The sequence below is a fragment of the Cheilinus undulatus genome, linkage group 4, assembly GCF_018320785.1.
Source record: "Cheilinus undulatus linkage group 4, ASM1832078v1, whole genome shotgun sequence".
NCBI lineage: Eukaryota > Metazoa > Chordata > Actinopteri > Labriformes > Labridae > Cheilinus > Cheilinus undulatus.
In genome coordinates this window covers 24,728,283-24,744,939 of record NC_054868.1, presented here as the reverse complement: position 1 = coordinate 24,744,939, position 16,657 = coordinate 24,728,283, and the positions used below count along the sequence as shown (strand labels likewise).

Sequence of the window (16,657 nt, the reverse complement as noted above, 5' to 3'; positions counted from 1 at the left end):
GGGGATAAATAAAGTTATAAAGTATTGTATAAATATACTGACTAAATGGTGCACATATCATTTATGAGAGTGAAATTAAACAAAAACTAAGTAAAAAAAAAAAAAAAAAATCCATTGTCTGAGTACATAAAGCACCTTGATTGCATCTGCTATTAAAGTTGTAATGAATGATATTGGGACTAAACTGTTTTTCAAGTAAGCTTCCAAAATAGGCTTTAATATAAATTTAATAAAAAGCATGCACATTGATTATTTTTTTATTAACTTAATTTACAGTTCAAATTATTTAACAAACATTTAATCATGTTAAAAAAATCATCATTCAACAAAATATTCCACAAAGGTGTCATACAGCTATGTCATGAAATCATGATAAGTGTGCCCTTAAAACAAAAATCAACAGTTTAAAATTCACACGAATACAGTAATGTTTCAGTATTGTCAAATTACAACTCCATTAGTTTAATTAGATATAAAAAGGACATTATCCTTAGGCACATATTTAATTTTCCATTATCAGGTTTACAGTTCACAATGAGGCTTCAGATTCAAAGCTCTCCTTTTCATCACACAGCTATTACTTTCAGAACATCTTAGAGAGTAGATCTTAGAATAAACTTTATTATCATCTACAATTTAGACATTTAGATTGGGTTTCTCTGCCGGAAAAATATAACAACTCTATGTATTTTACATGACTTCATTCTATGTTAATTAATAATAGATTTTTAAAAAATAAAAACAGGAAAGTATTTATCTGGAAAAGACATCATCCAGTTTGTGTACAATAATTGGTCAGCTGAAATTCGATAATGAGGTATTCTAACAATTAGTCTATTTGTTGTTTGAAATGTATTTTATAAGAAACTTTAAAGAAGAAATGATGAAGTTGGCTGAGGTTTTGACCCTTATAAAATGTTAACCCCACACAGCAGGAAAGGAGAATACTAACTTACACTTACAGTGCACATGCAGCTTCATTGTACAATCCATAACCTGCAGAAAAAAAATCATTCTAGCCTTCTGACGGACATGTTTGAGAAAAGGCAGAGGCTTTGAGAAAAATTCGGAGTAAGATTGGGTGAACGTTCTGTCTGTCACATCTCTCCAAGCCAATCAGAACAACAGAACACATGATGTAGCCGCTATCAAGCTGTGCGTGTGCAGCTACTGAGGATTAACGTGAAACATGGCAACTATAGACATGTAAGTAGTCGACTTTTGTCGTTTTTGAAAAGAAAACTCACTGCTGTTCTTTGTTCTTCTTTAAACGAAGAAATGTTGTTAAGTTCTGATAAAACCGGCGCTTTAGCAGCATCCCCGCTAATATCTTCCTCCATAACTGCACCAGCTCTTGCTGCTGCTTGTTTAAGTCACGACTCTGCTGTGCCTGAAAGTACTGCCCCTCGTCGCTGATTGGTCCTGTCACTTTCTAACCGGGCCCAAACGGTTCACACGGGAGTTTTGCAAGAAGGATTCGTCAGTGAAAAACAAGGAAACAGGTGTATCCATCTGCTTTGCAAGGTTACTTCAATCTCACATTAACATTCAATAACACAAGGATACAGAATCTCAAGTCATTCAATCTCATGATCCAACTCATGGATTAAAAATACAATATTTTTAAAGTGAATAACTAGGAACTGACAATGATATTCATCACAAAAAAATAATGTCAGCTGGTGTGACTAGGAATGACTGCAGACGGTTACTGTTTTCATTTTTAATACAGCAGCAAAAATATTTCTAAGGTTTTTTTTCTCCATCAAGTAAAACTTTTGGCATATTGTGTGAATGCCACTCAACTCTCATCAGTGAAAAGAGAAGTTTCAACGTCACACCCCTCTAGCCTATTTAATAACGTCAGTAAATCTTTCATTTTTTAGAAAAGTAACAACTTAAGGCTGTGAGGAATCATTTGAAAAAATGTACAGTAATTATAAAGCTATAAAGGCGCAAGTAGAGTTCTCTCTTTTGTAAAGATTGGTTTTGACATCTTACCTACAGAGCGTTTTAAACAGTCTCCTTTATTGAGCATCTTCTCTGTTGTTTCTACAGGATCAATGGACTGCTGTTTAAATTTGTCATATTGCACCATAATCCATGTGTATAAGAGGGTAACTGGGTTTCTGTATTCTTGTGAAGACGTGACATTGCATCAGCTGTGTGCAACTTGGCCTCCTTCTCTATGGCATTAATTATCATTGGTTAACAAATGCTTCTCTGATAAATCTTAGAACAGCGCAGTGTCTATTTAGACAGCATGCTGGCTGTTTCTTGTAGTCAAGGGAAACAATCTGATTTTGCAGTTGGTCTGTTCCTAAGATAAAATGATCTAATATTATGTAACACTTATAGTTTCATTCTGTACTTGTTAGAAAACAAAAAAAAAGGCAATTTAGTCTTACTGGCTAACACAGTGGACCCATCAGGTACCCAGCAGAAAATTCGCCTAAAGGAAACATGGCAATCTGAATCCACAAATACTTGATTTGTTTTAGAGTTCTTAAAGCTACTTTAGGGCCTAAAATAAGTACTTAAAATATTCTGATTATCATCATAAAAGTATCGTTCAGATAAGTTTGTCCACCATCTGTCAACATTCCAGTGCATTTCCCTCTCATCTTCCCTGATCACCATGGAGAACTAACCTTCAAACATGATAGCGTAGGCTTTATAGAGGCTGACCGTGGTGTTAAATTTGACCACATGTATAGAGTGAGCAAAGTAGGGTAGGGCAGGGCTCATGGGAATGATGAAACACTGTTAAAGTGGGGTTTAAAGATAGGTTGAAGGGTCACAGCCAGGAAACAAGGTGCAATGGTCAGCTCACAGCTTGGAGCGCAGTGGCTTCAGGTACTTGTGGAAGGATTCATGGACCTGAAGAAAGAAGGTGGAGAGCATGTCAATTTTTAATAAAACCACTAGAAAGGGTAAAGGTAGCATTCTGAAACAAAACTGAAATGGAAAAAGACCGTCTCTGTAAGTCTCAAAGGAGACACTTCTGCTGAGAAATGGGCTAACTATTTTTGTCTTTAGCAGACTTACTGATTATATGAGGATTATTTTAAGCTTTACAAGGTGATATTTACCATTTGTTTCTTTTGTTTATATGTCTATCCAAACATGAAAAGGGACTACCCAGCATGTAAATAGGGTATACAAACAATACCAAAAAGACTAAACTTATGGGCTCGAAAAATACAATTTTTGGAAGACTTGACTTTGCCATTTTTCATCGCTTTTTTGAAGTGTTTACATCATGTTGTCTCAGACAGGTTAGAGTGAGATTTAGAATCTATAAATAGAAGGTAGAGAAAATTATATAAAAATAATACATGTCTTAATTCATACATGAAAATTTCATATTAGTTATACTGCTGATTTTTAACCTTTCTAAAATCAGCTTGACTCTAAGTTCAAGTACAGTGTGCATCTTTTTCTTGTTCCTTTTCTTATTAAGGTAAACAGTGTTTGGTCAGTAGCTCTTCAACCATAAAGGCTTGTCATTAAGAAAACACCTTGGAGCCTGTAAATTCCAGGTAACAATGGGGACATTCTTTTATTTTGACCTCTGTGACTCTGACTGACCTCTGTGGTGTTGAGAGGAGAGCTCCGAGCCCACTCAAACATGTTCTCATAGACATTCCCATCGTATCGTCCCAGGACTGAATTCAGCTTCTTGTCATTGTGGTCAAATGCATCTACCAATGCCACGGCGTTGTGCCTCAGCTGGGACAGGAGCTCCTTGATACGGATTGAGATCTGCATTACCTGAGGCACGCTCAGCAGTCCAGCCTAGAATAAAACACATGAAGATGTCAATTAAACATTCTGAGAAGAAACATTTGCGGCTGTTTTTTTTTTTTATACAGAGGTGGACCCCAAGAGTTAGCAAATAACTGGAGTAGTTTTGGAAAATGTATCTGCTACATCTTCAAAAAGATGAACGGTCCAATGTGGAACAAATGTAAATATTTTTGACCTGTAAGAAGTCTCCAGAGTTCTTTGTGATGCCATGCAGAGCATAAAGCAGAGCCAGGGTGGACAACACTGAGTGGACACCTGTGTCATCAATAACACGCAGCTTGTCTGTGAAGAGCTTTACAACAACATAGTGACAGTGTGCCTGGAATCAGAAAAAACAAGACCATGTAAATTAATTAAACACACTGAGATCAACATAGAAACATGTAAAAATGAGAAGAATTTGAGTCTGACTTCAGGCATAATAAGATCATCATATAGGCCTCAAAGCTCAGCATCAATCCAGCAAATAACCACAATCTAGATCAGTGAACCTAAGGAAGAAAAATTATTCACAGCCACACACGGACTAATCTGTACTTACATCTGAGGCTCTGACCAGGTCGATGGCGCTGTTGTTCCAGGCGTCCTCCTGGCTCTTTCTGCGCTGCAGCTCCTGCTGGATGCTCTTAGCTGCCAGTTCTACCAGACTAAAATCACAAACACAACAACCGTCAATGCCTTTAATGATGTATTTAAAGGTTGCGTTGCAGGAAATACGATTGTCTCTTCAGGAATCAGGAATCAGTCACTGGATATTTTTATAGGAGTGGACATACTACATGGAACCTCATAGAGAGCAGATACAAATGACTGCAAACACACAAATCTGCTTTCCCTTTTATCCCTCTAATGATGAGACTGGCTGACCACGTTTGCCCTCCATCTGACTCTGAAAGCCAAATTTGGTTTAGCTGTGGCTAAGGATGAGAGAATGCAGGGATTAGACTGTGTACACTCACTCCGCGCACTGAAAAGGATAAATGCAGAAATATGTTCAATTGTAGAGAAGAGCTACTTTCCTCTCAAAACTGGATTCTATTCAACAGTGGACAATGTGTAAACATAATAGTCCCTTTCTTTAGATAGCAAACATGTCTAATATATTATAGGCATAATATGCAGCCAACGCAGACCTTACCTGATTGTGTTTGTGGTGTATAAATTTATAGGAAAAATAAAGTTAAAAACTGTTTCACTTGAGAGTGGCTCAAAAAGTTAATGATAATATAGATGGCATCATTATATCCAGAATTCATTGCACAAAATGGCATGTAGACGTCTTGAGTGACCATTTAAATTTGCCCCAACTATTGTTACTGTTGCACAATTTCACTTCTTTTGAAAAAAATATCTTTAATTTTTTATGAACATCTGGTTTCAATTTACCTCCCTTTTCTCCAACAGCTGGGTCATAAAAAATGAAATGGTCAGTTGCATCAACATCTCAAAAATAAATGAATCAAATCAAACTCCATCAACTAGTGTGTTTCCTCCCTGCTCTGGTTTCTTACATTGCAGCTCGTAGTTTGTACACCTCCACCAGGCTAGCCAGGTCGTTTACATCAACCACGGTTGGTCTGGCAGCGACGGGCTGTGGCTGGACCCTTCGATGCTGTGCTTCATTCAGGTAGGAGACGATGCCACTCAACTGCTGGCCTGCCTTAGCCTGCCTATAGCTCTTTACCAGGTATCTGTATGGACAAAAGTTAACAGGGCACAAAGGTGAGGTTAAACAACCATCCCTGTATCTGAGTTTACATGAGCTGGTTGTGTTCACTATCAGTAATTGCTCTTGTTTATTGTTTTAGTGTCAGTATGAAATGATGAAGATTTGGATTTTGTTTTCTCCATTATTTTGTGTGATCATCCTGGCAGCTGGTTATTTCACACATATGTCAGTTTTTAAAACAAAAATATCCCATTTAATGATGGTTTTCTTTCTGAAACCTGTCCAAGTCTGGTTTCATTCCTCAATATATGCTTACTCATTTACATTGGCATTTGGCTGTTGGATTTTGGTTACAATCCCATTTAAAACATCAACATTTCAAGAACGTTTTGCACACCTTTGCCTGGAAAACCATACCCCTTTTAAAAAGGATCAAGCCTCTGAAGCTGAACAGCAGACCATTACATTACTCACAATATAAAACCAACACAGGTATTTCAGAGTTACAGAATGTAACCTTAGGTAGATGTAAACCTGTTTGTGATTATTTGTTCTCCTACATTCTCGTATGATTTACCTTGCGGTCTGCAGCATCATGACTGTGTTCTCTCCCTCATAGGTACATGTAGGGGTAAACTGTACATAAATGTCTGGCAGAGCACTGCTGCAGGAGTAGCCGTGGCCACCACATGACATGCGGCACACCTCAATGCCAGAGTTGGTTTCCCACGTTGTGAAGGCCTTCAGACCCGCAGAGAGGGCATGGAGCTGTGATTTTGAAAAAGATTAACTACTTGATCAACCTTCATCATTGACATCTTTTTTCTAACTCTTATCCTACATATATCCTCTGTACCTCAGGCAGTTCACTGAAGTCCCCCCCACTGATGTCTCCACTGATGCGTTGGTAGGTCTCCTTCATATACTGGCCAACAAAATGGAAGGCATAGGCCATGGCCAGCAGAGGAAACAGCTTGTACTGCTGTGTCTGGTAGTCCAGGATCTGAGGCTCTGGCTCTCTGAGGGACAGAAAAACATAGATTTTAGTTTGCTTTTAAATCAAAGTGTGTTCTACCATGTCATTCTTTCAAAGCTTTACTGGAACCTCTGAAAGCAATGAGGCTCCCTTTAATTGCAATGATACTGAAATTGAGAAAAATTTCCAATTAAAACAAAGCAAAATGGAAAACATTAAGCAAAGCGATTGCACACTGAGGTGAAACAGTTTGAAATCATCTTTATTTTTTTCCCAGAAAAGGAAGAGTGATGATCTTAAGAGTGTGTTGTAAATATTTTCACTTTTTGTGCTCACAAAAATAACATGGTTTTCAAAGGTCAGATGAATCTTTACAACCTGAGGTATCAGAGAGAGGGAAGTTGATATAGGGGCCAGTAGCCCTATCCTAATGCTGGTGGATGCAGTAAGACTGAATCAATACCAAACCAGTGATGCTGCTGGATTTATTTCACTCTGTCTGAAACCTTGAGACTCACCAATGACAATTTAATGAGCTGAGGGCTCTGTTTAAGATTAACTAACAAGACTATGTCAGTTTCCTCATTAAATTTTACAAATTAAAACTCTACTGTAATCCCCTTTACAAACTCTATTGCAAATATTGAAAGCAAATGTTTGCTCCAGAAGTTGTGGTTGCTGACATGGAATGAACAAAACTAATTTGAGAAGGTTTTGTTCTCTAGTTTAAAAGCTTAAAGCAAAAGTCTGCTGTGAAATAGTTGAATACACTAATAAACTACTGTTGGAGTCTTCATCAATTGTAGCTTTGAATAGAAAGAAAAAAATATTAATTAAAGCCATTTGACTTGTTCATGAACTTTACATATGATTGTTTATTCTTGCAGCACTCCTGAGTTTTGTACTGGTGAGGTGCATTTTATTATTTCTCTCATGTTGACTGACCCTGCTCTGATTTCAGACTGGTGGCGAACAGCGCTGTAGCGGATGGCGATGGTACACGACTTTGACAGAGCTCGAGCAGACTCTCCCACAATCATGGAGCGGATGAACACCATGGTGCCATAGGTTAGCTTGGCACTTGGTGGCTTCACATAAGTTCCATCTGGCTCCACCTAGTGGACAGACAGAGTCATTACAACAACTGCAGCTTCAGCATGTCCCACTACATGAAAAACAATAAGCTTCTTTATAAATAAATCTGATGTCAGGTTAAAGAAAGGAAACAATCAAATAATGTTACATCACCTTGGCATATTTCATCAGCATATTTTCTCGGGGGATTCTTATATTTTCCAGTTTCAGGTAGCCATTGTCAACCTCATTGAAGCCAAATTTGGGGCCGATGTCTCCAACTACGACACCTGAGGAAGAGGTGGGGACAAATAAAAAAAGACAGTTAGGATAATCGAGACACAAAGTGTAAACTCCACCACATGGAGATATGACATGTGGTGGGGTTACCTGGCAGAGGAACATGTGTCTTCATGTCACGGAGGGGTACAAGGAAGGCATGAAGGCCATGGCAATTTCCATGAGTGTAAAGCTGAGCCAGAACTATAGCATGGTTTGAAGTCTTTCCAACTAGAAAAGAGAAGATTGGGTTTTAGATGTAAAAGAGTTTCTTTAGCCTAAAAGAATTAAATATTAGATGTTGAGCAAATAGTGAAATAAAATGATCTTGATGATCAAATTTGACATTTATGCTTCAGGAGTTGTTCAAAAGACTAAACAGCATGTATATACTCACGTCCTCCTGGCCACCATTTGATGGAGCTGATTGTTGGACTGTTTAAAACAAACTCCTGTGTGGCAGGGTCGTAAGTAGCTGTGGTCTCAAGGCCTCTGAGGTGAGTGCCTACAGAGAAACAATAATTCAAGGCCAAACACATGTACAGTATATGCACCAACCAGGCACATGCAGAGTTCACAGCTGGAAAGCGAAAAAGATAAATGATCAAGTATTTAAAGACATTAGGATCTCTTTATCTTCTAGGATTGATTATGATCTCTTAATCATTGTGATCACCTAATGCATCTCTTAAGGATGGCTAACTATTAGTATAATTCAACATTAATATCAATGTGACCAGAGTAATCAATTATTCATAAAAAGTATCTAACATTAAATATACAGTCCAAAGGTTAAATCAAAACATCAAAGAGGACAGTAGATGTGAGTGACAGACAAAACACATTCGGCCCTCAAAAGTTTGAATGTTTGACGTTTTTCAATGAAATAAACAATGAATGAAGGACAAAAGGATGCGCTTTGTAGGTGTTTGACAGATCTCAAAACATGTGTTAAAGCCATATATTAGGACAGCATTTTTCATGTTCCCCCTGCAGTATAACATTTGAATACATCACAAACAAAGCAGGGCAACAGAGGGAATGAATAGTGGGATCCTAAGCTGTTTAAATTAATTAGTCTAAATGAACTATTTGAAATAGATCACAGTGTTATACTGATCTAGAGGCACAGACAGATCTCATACTAATGCTAAAACAAACATGATAAGAAACAGAAACAAAAAGAATTTGACCAAACTTTAGATGAAAACAACACATGAAAACATAAAAGCAAAGCAGATGGTTAAAACCTTATTTTTTCCAGGTTTGACTGACTCTAGATTTCTCTGTTTTCAAACCTTAATCCAGTGAGTCAGCTGATACAAGTGGTCAGACAGGTTACAAATAAGTAAAAACAGAGCATGCAGTATATTTTACTTTCCATTATCCAAAAAGCTGCTCAAAATTGAAGCATGTCTAATAGCATTAATGTCTACAGTGCAATGATACTTTAACCATTGCTAATCATTTTAACCTCTATTGGGCTACATTACTAAGTTAACCTTTAGATTTATTTTTTTTTTTTTGCAACATGTCAGTCAACTTGTATAGCCTTAACTTATTTCATTAATGTAGAGTAAAGCCAATGTCAGGACTGTTTTTTGGTTATGTTGATGACAGTTAAAAACATTTAAAGAGACTAAATGATCCCCCTTTCCATCAGTATACTGATAGCCCAAATAGCCCCAATAGTCTGGACTCTGGATCATTTTACCGTGGCCCATCTCAGTCTGAGCGTAGGTGCCGATGATCTCTAGGTTCCATGCAGGCATGAAGAAGCGATCCATTTGCTCGGCGGTGGCCTGGTTGAGCAGTGTGGGCAGGAACATCCCCAGATGGAGATCCAGGGGCTCCGGCCTATCCGGGTGCACACAGCTGGGCCAGGCAGCACAGGGGGAAATGAAGAAAGGTGGAAATGCAGGAAGGGGAAAGAGGGAGACGCAAAGGGAATTTCATGGAAAGTTCAAATTAAGTAAAGATAAGGGAGAAGAGGTGTTTTTTTTTTTAATCCACATGAAAGATTATGGGTAATTATTGATGTGGGTCATATCAGGAGAAAGTGAGGAAAGAAATAAAGACAACCAAACAATGAGGACAGAGTGACACAGGCAAATTAAAACACGGCATGCACATTGGAATTAAGTGATGTGATCATACAATCATAGTTTTTGTGTAATTACATTGAATTCTGTCTTGAGTAGCTGCAGTTTGAATACATGTCCCATGTGTACTCGTTCTTTAGGAGTTCTCGTTTTTTTTCAAGTCTCTTTCTAAATTAAGGCAAATTACTCCTGCTTTAGAAATAGAAATCTTTAAGACCAGGTGCTAAACATCTGTTCTTCACAACATGGATGTTAAACTAACATGAAAACATACAGATTAAAACCCAACATAAAACTTATGAGAATAGCGACATAAAATTAATTATTTGGACACTTACAGTCAGACTTGAAAGATCAAAGTGGGTGTATACATTTTACCAAATTAAACTGCTCAATTTTTTATTGGCAACTAATGGCTAACAGCAATGTTTCCCACACAATAAGAATACTAAGTGGGCCATCCAGGTACATTCAAAGCCACCAAAGTATATTTGTTTTTTCTTTCTTTCCTTTTTTTTAACAATGTGTATAGTCTCCATCTGCGAGCACGAGAGAGACGTACACTATAACATCCCTCCATACATGTGCTAATTACGGTGCGATGTCTCATGTTAAATTAAGCTTCATATGCTGTTGTTTCAACATTTTATGCAGTTTCTTGCTGCTGATATTGTCCTATACTCTGGCACTCGTGGTTGGTGGCTGTGATATGCTGCCTCAGTAACGATAAGCCTTCACACATACAGCTTACCTGCTTTTGCAGAATATCGAGAGAAACATGAGAAACATAAGATGTTATATGAGTGTCCTTATGTAACTCACCGTTGAAAAATACTGTCGAAATAGCAGAAAAAACAGAGAAAGAGGCAGGGCAGGAAAGCCATCTCAACCCCCAAGAACTACATCATTCTGTGGGAAACACTGAATAGATCAAACTGAAAAGACTACTTGCTACTTTGCTTGGTCTTAAATGCTGCATTAGCACAACAGAAAAGTGGCCTTAATCTGTTATCTTAATCTGATTTTTGCATGACAGCATTTAACAATTCTTGCAGTCTTTAATAATCAAGCAAACATGTCATCATGAAATCACAGCCCTATGTCCCCTTGTCCATATTCTGAGACTTTGGCCACCTTTGGCCCAAACTCAGGTGAGCAAAATGTGCATTATAGACAGAACTTTGAGTGAAGCTTTGAATGAATAAAGACATAATAACATCAACTCTGCTTTGTTAAAGCTAGGCAGCAAACAAAAGCTGGTTTGGCCTACATTTTTTCCTCACTTTGGCCTCCCAGCCAACAGAGACAATTAGAATCTGGACCTCAGACTAATTGTGAGCTCCAAGGCACGTAGCAAGTATTGTAAGCTTCACTTGCTTTTGGTGTAAAGTTGCATGACAGGAGCAAAATATGACTATAAAAGGGTTTTTTTTCACTTTGGCAGGACCTTTTCTCAACTCCTGCATGGCAGCCGAACTATAGACAGAGTTTATCATTTGTAAAAGAGACTGAAAGTGATAATACAAACATAAGCATCATGAGAGCATGATCATTACATGAAGAAGGGTTGGAAGAGTTGTGAAGAGTAAAGCAGCAGAACCAACTAGTCTAATATGGAAAGGATAACTACAATGATAGTTATCCTAAAACTGAGAGGTGAGTCACTAGTAAAATATGATTAATAAATCAAAGTATAGCAATGGTACTAGCAACAAACTACTATCTTTTGTTAGAACAAAATTATAACTGTTAGGAGATACATGCTGCTACTGTTAGCCAAAATTGTTTGTACATGATTTAGATCTGTCAAACACATACAAGGAATCACCAGAACTAGTCCAGTAATAAAACTGAACCTGGATTTTCTCTTTTTTTAACCCAAATATATATTTGTAAGCCTATAAAACAAAACAACATGAATGGACAAACACAATTTTTTGAATTAAAAAAAGCCAATTTTATCCTTCTTTTTTTTTAGTGATAGCAGATTGAAGGTGTGTCTGAGGGCCTTACAACATTTGAACAAGTTTAGGGCTGAGTCCAGAACTGACCGTGACCCATCTCAGTTTGGGCGTACGTGCCCATGACCTGGTAGGACTCTGCCAGAGGTATCCACTTCTTGGCCTGCTCAGGATCACACTGGGTGTACAGGGTTGGGAGGAACATGGCATAATGTAGCCCCAGTGCCTCATTTAGATGGCCTCTATATAAACTGAGTGGAGGAAGAGTAATGGAAACACAACTTCAGCACAGATTTGTGGGTACTCAAAGTTCTAGAATGGATTTAATCCCTGATGATGTGATTTTTATGGCTGAGTTTATCCCAAGTGTACAGTCTTGTTTCTTGCTTTGTCTATTGTTAAATCATGCTGTCTCCTAGTGAAACCTTTACTAACATGTGTCTGATGTTGGCAAAAAAAAAAAAGAAATTTTCCTCATTTATAAAACCAGCATCACTTTAAAGGATAATCTATCATGCTGTAAAAAAATTATGCAACTTGGGAGAGCTGATAGTGTATACCCTCTGACACAGTTTTAATCCAATGATAAACTTTGCCCCCACAGGCCTTATTCACTGTTGGGCAACACACAGCTTTTATTTTTGTACTAGCACAACACATTTATAAACATCCAAGTTATTTGAGGACAGTTTTTGAGCCTTATTGAAGATTACAAGCATGTAAGTCTGCTGCATAAAATATAGCTTCTCTTGCTTTTGATGTAAGGTTACATGAATAGAGTAACAACAACAAAAAGGTTCTGCTCTCCTTATTCACACACCAGCACAACTTCTTCACCGTTTCTGGTCACAGCAGACATCAGCAGCCAAGCTTAAGACGGACGTTATAAACTGCAAAAAGATGCAAAGCAGCTAAGACACACAAAAAGCGGAATCAGCAGCAGCACTGTCAATGCAGAATGGCAGCATTTGAAAGTTTGGCACAGAAAAGCAGCGAGATGGTTTGGAGAATGTGTTCGAATGGAAGAGAATAAAAGAATGTATTTTGTCTTCAATTACCAGAAGACCTGAAAGTGTAACCATGCCAGCCACTAAGGCAGAGGCTCTAATGAGGCAGCTTCATCTACTTTAATTAAATCGTTACAGATTAGCACCTTTCTATGAGAAATCACAAACATAAATGCTTGGACATGCAGCTGTTTGACATGATTTGGATCTGTCAAACACATGCACAATAAAAATTAAACTACTTCTTGTATTTAACACAGGCTTCCTTTCATGCCCAGACATTAGAATAATCACAAATTCTGCTTGTGCTGTTTAATACCAGCAGGATAAAGTTGTGTCTGAGGACCTTACATAAAAAGCAGAGAAATAAGGTTAAAGGCTAAGTCCAAGAACTGACCGTGACCCATCTCAGTTTGGGCGTATGTGCCCATGACCTGGTAGGACTCTGCCAGAGGTAACCATTTCTTCAACTGCTGAGCGTCACACTGGGTGTACAGGGTTGGGAGGAACATTGAAAAGTGAAGCCCCAGGGCTTCACGTTCAGTACCCTTAATCATACTAAGCAAGAGAAGAGTAACAGATGCACAAATTCAGTTCAGGCTTGTTATATTTATTTTTTTGTTTTTGTTTTTAAGTGTTGTAGATGGAAGAAGATGTGATTACTTGGGTTGAATTGTATGTTTAAGATAAACTCAACAGACATAGTTTTCTGAAAATGTATTCAGTTAGTCATTTAGGTGTTTGGTTAAATAAAAATGTCTCCGGTCTAAGTACTTTTCTTTTATGTGCAGTAAATTTCCTCAGGTTGCATTAGCTTATTGAGCCAGTTCCCATTTTGATTTCTTAGACAATGACTGCCCATCCCACAATCATTTACTCATCCAGAGAGCAAGCAAGATACTCTGAGTGTTTTATTAAGTGTCAGAAGCATGGCATTTTTAAGGAGCATACTTTTGTTGTCTGAAAAACTCCATCATAGCATTCAATATAAATCAGTTTGACTTTATTGAGAACAAATGTGCGTTTGTGTGCTTAATAAAATCTGCATATCTTTTAAGTTAGGGGAGTAAATACTCTCTTATTGTTCAGCAGTAGAGTAACAGGAACATTACAGAACATGTACAATTTACTTTATGAAAATGGTCTTACATATCAAGAAGGTCTGTGAAAAAACTCCAGTTTAGAAAGTAAAGGACTGCTGTTAGCAGCTTTACTCATATTACCTGGCGCTATGCCATAATATTTAAAAACGTGATAGCTATGCTTGATATACATTTGAGACAATTGTAATTTCATGCCATTTTTGGGCATTGGGTTTTCGATGTTTGGGTATCCACAATGCAATTCTTGTCATAAACAGTCAATTCTTATATATCTGCAACTGCTTTACTCATAGAAAAAACTCACACAGGCAGAACTTCTCAGACATCTACAATACAGTTTTCCCTATTTAAAATTACAATAAAAGATGATCCCAGCAGTGTGATATTGATAAAGTAACAATGACAAAAGGTTAATGGTTTTTCTCCAACTTTACTAGTGTCACAACTTAAACTACACCGTTGCTAATGTTATAACAGTCAAGTACGTGCAGACTGTTTACCGTCAGTTAAAACATAACCAGGTATATAAACTGATTACAGCAGTAAAGTGCAGTCAGTATGTGTCGCCATTATAGCTGAACAGTATAACTTCACAAGTCCAACCTCTCAACTGACAGAGACCATAATAGTTGGATTTATATAAAAAAAAGTTGAGTCAGCTCATAGAATGAGTACATAATCCTGAGTAGACATTGTGTTTGTCAGCAATAACATTCTCAATTTGTGTGTTTGTCAATTATCTCCCTAAACTAAATATGAAACAGGTGACTAAAACAAATCATTATCTTACAGCAAGCATAAAATATCTATATTTTGTTTGTAACTTATTATCCGTGACCTCTGAGGGCTGTAAGAGACCTTTGATATTTTGTTCTCCCGGAGAAAAAAAAATCCTACGATTACATCATAATTCATAGTTCTTCAGCCAATTCTGTGTATTCAATTTTACCTTTAATCCACATGATATAAGATGGGTTTTTTTTTCTCGAAGGCTTTATGTGTGAACATGAGTGGATTAGACCGAGTGTGTGCTTCTCTCCCTCTGTCCTACAACCATATTGGTCGTTCAGGATCTGAAGCAAGACTGTTGTCAGCAAATCATCTCTTTTATTGCATACCTCTTATAGCAGTAGATCTCCTCAGGGTCAGCAATGCCATACTCTCTTAGCTTTTGGATCATATGGGCACTTTTCCTGACAGCCTGGTCATAGCGCTCACTGCGGGACAGGAAGCTTGGGTCTTTCTCTTTAAAGTCAGGGTCACTTAGAACCATTGACTCTACAGGGGAGAGGAGATAAAATGAGAAAGGGGTCACTGAGCTGAGTGTTTGTGTCCTGTAAATATGCATTACACAGGACTATAGATATTCTGCAAGGATGGTGGGAAATAAAATTCTTGAAACACATTGAAGGGCCCAATCAGTGTATTATTTTAAGTACTCTACACAAATGTGGATCAGGCACTGACTGACAGTTTTGATCATGCAAATGATCCCAAAAAAGTCACAGCTTTTTGCATCTTGTATAACACTGTAATGCAGCACCAAAGTGTCTAAAATTGCCAGGGCATACTGGTGTGTAGTAGAATCAATGTGTAATTGTATTTTAATATCTTTTGTGTAAAATATTTCATGATACAGTCAGACATATTGGTAGGCAGGTTACTGGGCATTTATGATCTCATTGCATGCAGTATAATTTCATAGCATGGTACTATAATGTAGAAGATCAACTAGGTGTAAAAGTTAAACTAAGTAGTAACTACAAAATCCTTCTTTATGATGTAACGCTGCATTGTCCTCGCCACTGTCACGAACCTTGCTTACAACATATACATAATATATGATTAGAAATATTGCTTTTTCGTCATGACGTGACCTGTCCTGATGTAACCCCTCGCCGTCAAGTGCAGTTGTGTCCACTCATTTAAAAAAAAAAAGCTGCTGTCTGCTAAAACGTTATTTTTCATCAGGGTTTTAGTGTGGCTGTTTCTGCAGCATGACGTTCACATGTTCAGGTATTGACACTTCAGGCTAACGACTGGTAAACATCACTAAACAACTTTTCTAAACTACAGTAAGAATGTTTTCTCGCAGCTACAGTCGCCTACTTTACGTTCTGGTGCTGCAGTATGACCTTAACATTCATATGTTTGATGAAATACCAAATTTAAGGGACTCTCTGAGAGGTACTTTTCCAAAAACAACCTATTTTGTTACAGGTCAGTTGACGGCCATGGCTAACGCTCGCAGGAAAGCTGCTAGCTACTAAGGAGCAAACAGGCGATAAAATCATTGTTAGGTCTGCTGCTTTTTACCACAAAAATATTTCCCTCTTTAACAAAACCATTGCAGGCGTTATCATAAACTAAAGTTTTAACTGTCGACGACAAAACGAATATAGTTTATACTCACCTATTTCTCGCCGTCTTTTTGTCTTATCTGCGCCTCCGTCCAAAATATTGGTCAGCTTCTCGACGTCAAAAGTTGCATTTCTCCGCTCTTTTAGAATGTCAGGATTCATGGCTGTTTATCGAGTGTAATATTATTAATATGTGTTGTGTTAAATGTATGGTTGAAAGTCGTATTGTGTAACCTCAGGCGGCCTCAACCCAACGACTGCTCCTGATGACGGCCTCCTGTTTCGCGCAGCCGTGGAAACATCTAGGAGGCGGAGA

The 16,657-nt window shown here is 37.8% G+C and overlaps 1 protein-coding gene across 3 annotated transcripts; it reads right to left on the bottom strand.

Annotated features, from left to right (window-relative positions):
* Positions 1–1,328: 1,328 nt before the first annotated feature.
* Positions 1,329–16,623, bottom strand: acox1 (acyl-CoA oxidase 1, palmitoyl). Of its 3 annotated transcripts, none has more exons than XM_041784596.1 (14): positions 16,395–16,623; positions 15,100–15,259; positions 13,276–13,436; positions 8,206–8,313; positions 7,920–8,039; positions 7,704–7,819; positions 7,401–7,570; positions 6,336–6,498; positions 6,057–6,247; positions 5,322–5,501; positions 4,352–4,457; positions 3,986–4,129; positions 3,592–3,798; positions 1,329–2,880 (listed from the first exon to the last, which is right to left on the bottom strand). In XM_041784596.1, the coding sequence occupies exons 1-14, from the start codon at positions 16,501–16,503 to the stop codon at positions 2,830–2,832; spliced, it is 1,986 nt and encodes a 661-aa protein (XP_041640530.1). In that variant the 5' UTR covers positions 16,504–16,623; the 3' UTR covers positions 1,329–2,829. The 3 variants fall into 3 exon arrangements, with proteins under 3 accessions (XP_041640530.1, XP_041640529.1, XP_041640528.1); XM_041784595.1 differs by lacking the exon at positions 13,276–13,436 and adding an exon at positions 11,962–12,122; XM_041784594.1 differs by lacking the exon at positions 13,276–13,436 and adding an exon at positions 9,523–9,683.
* Positions 16,624–16,657: the final 34 nt, after the last annotated feature.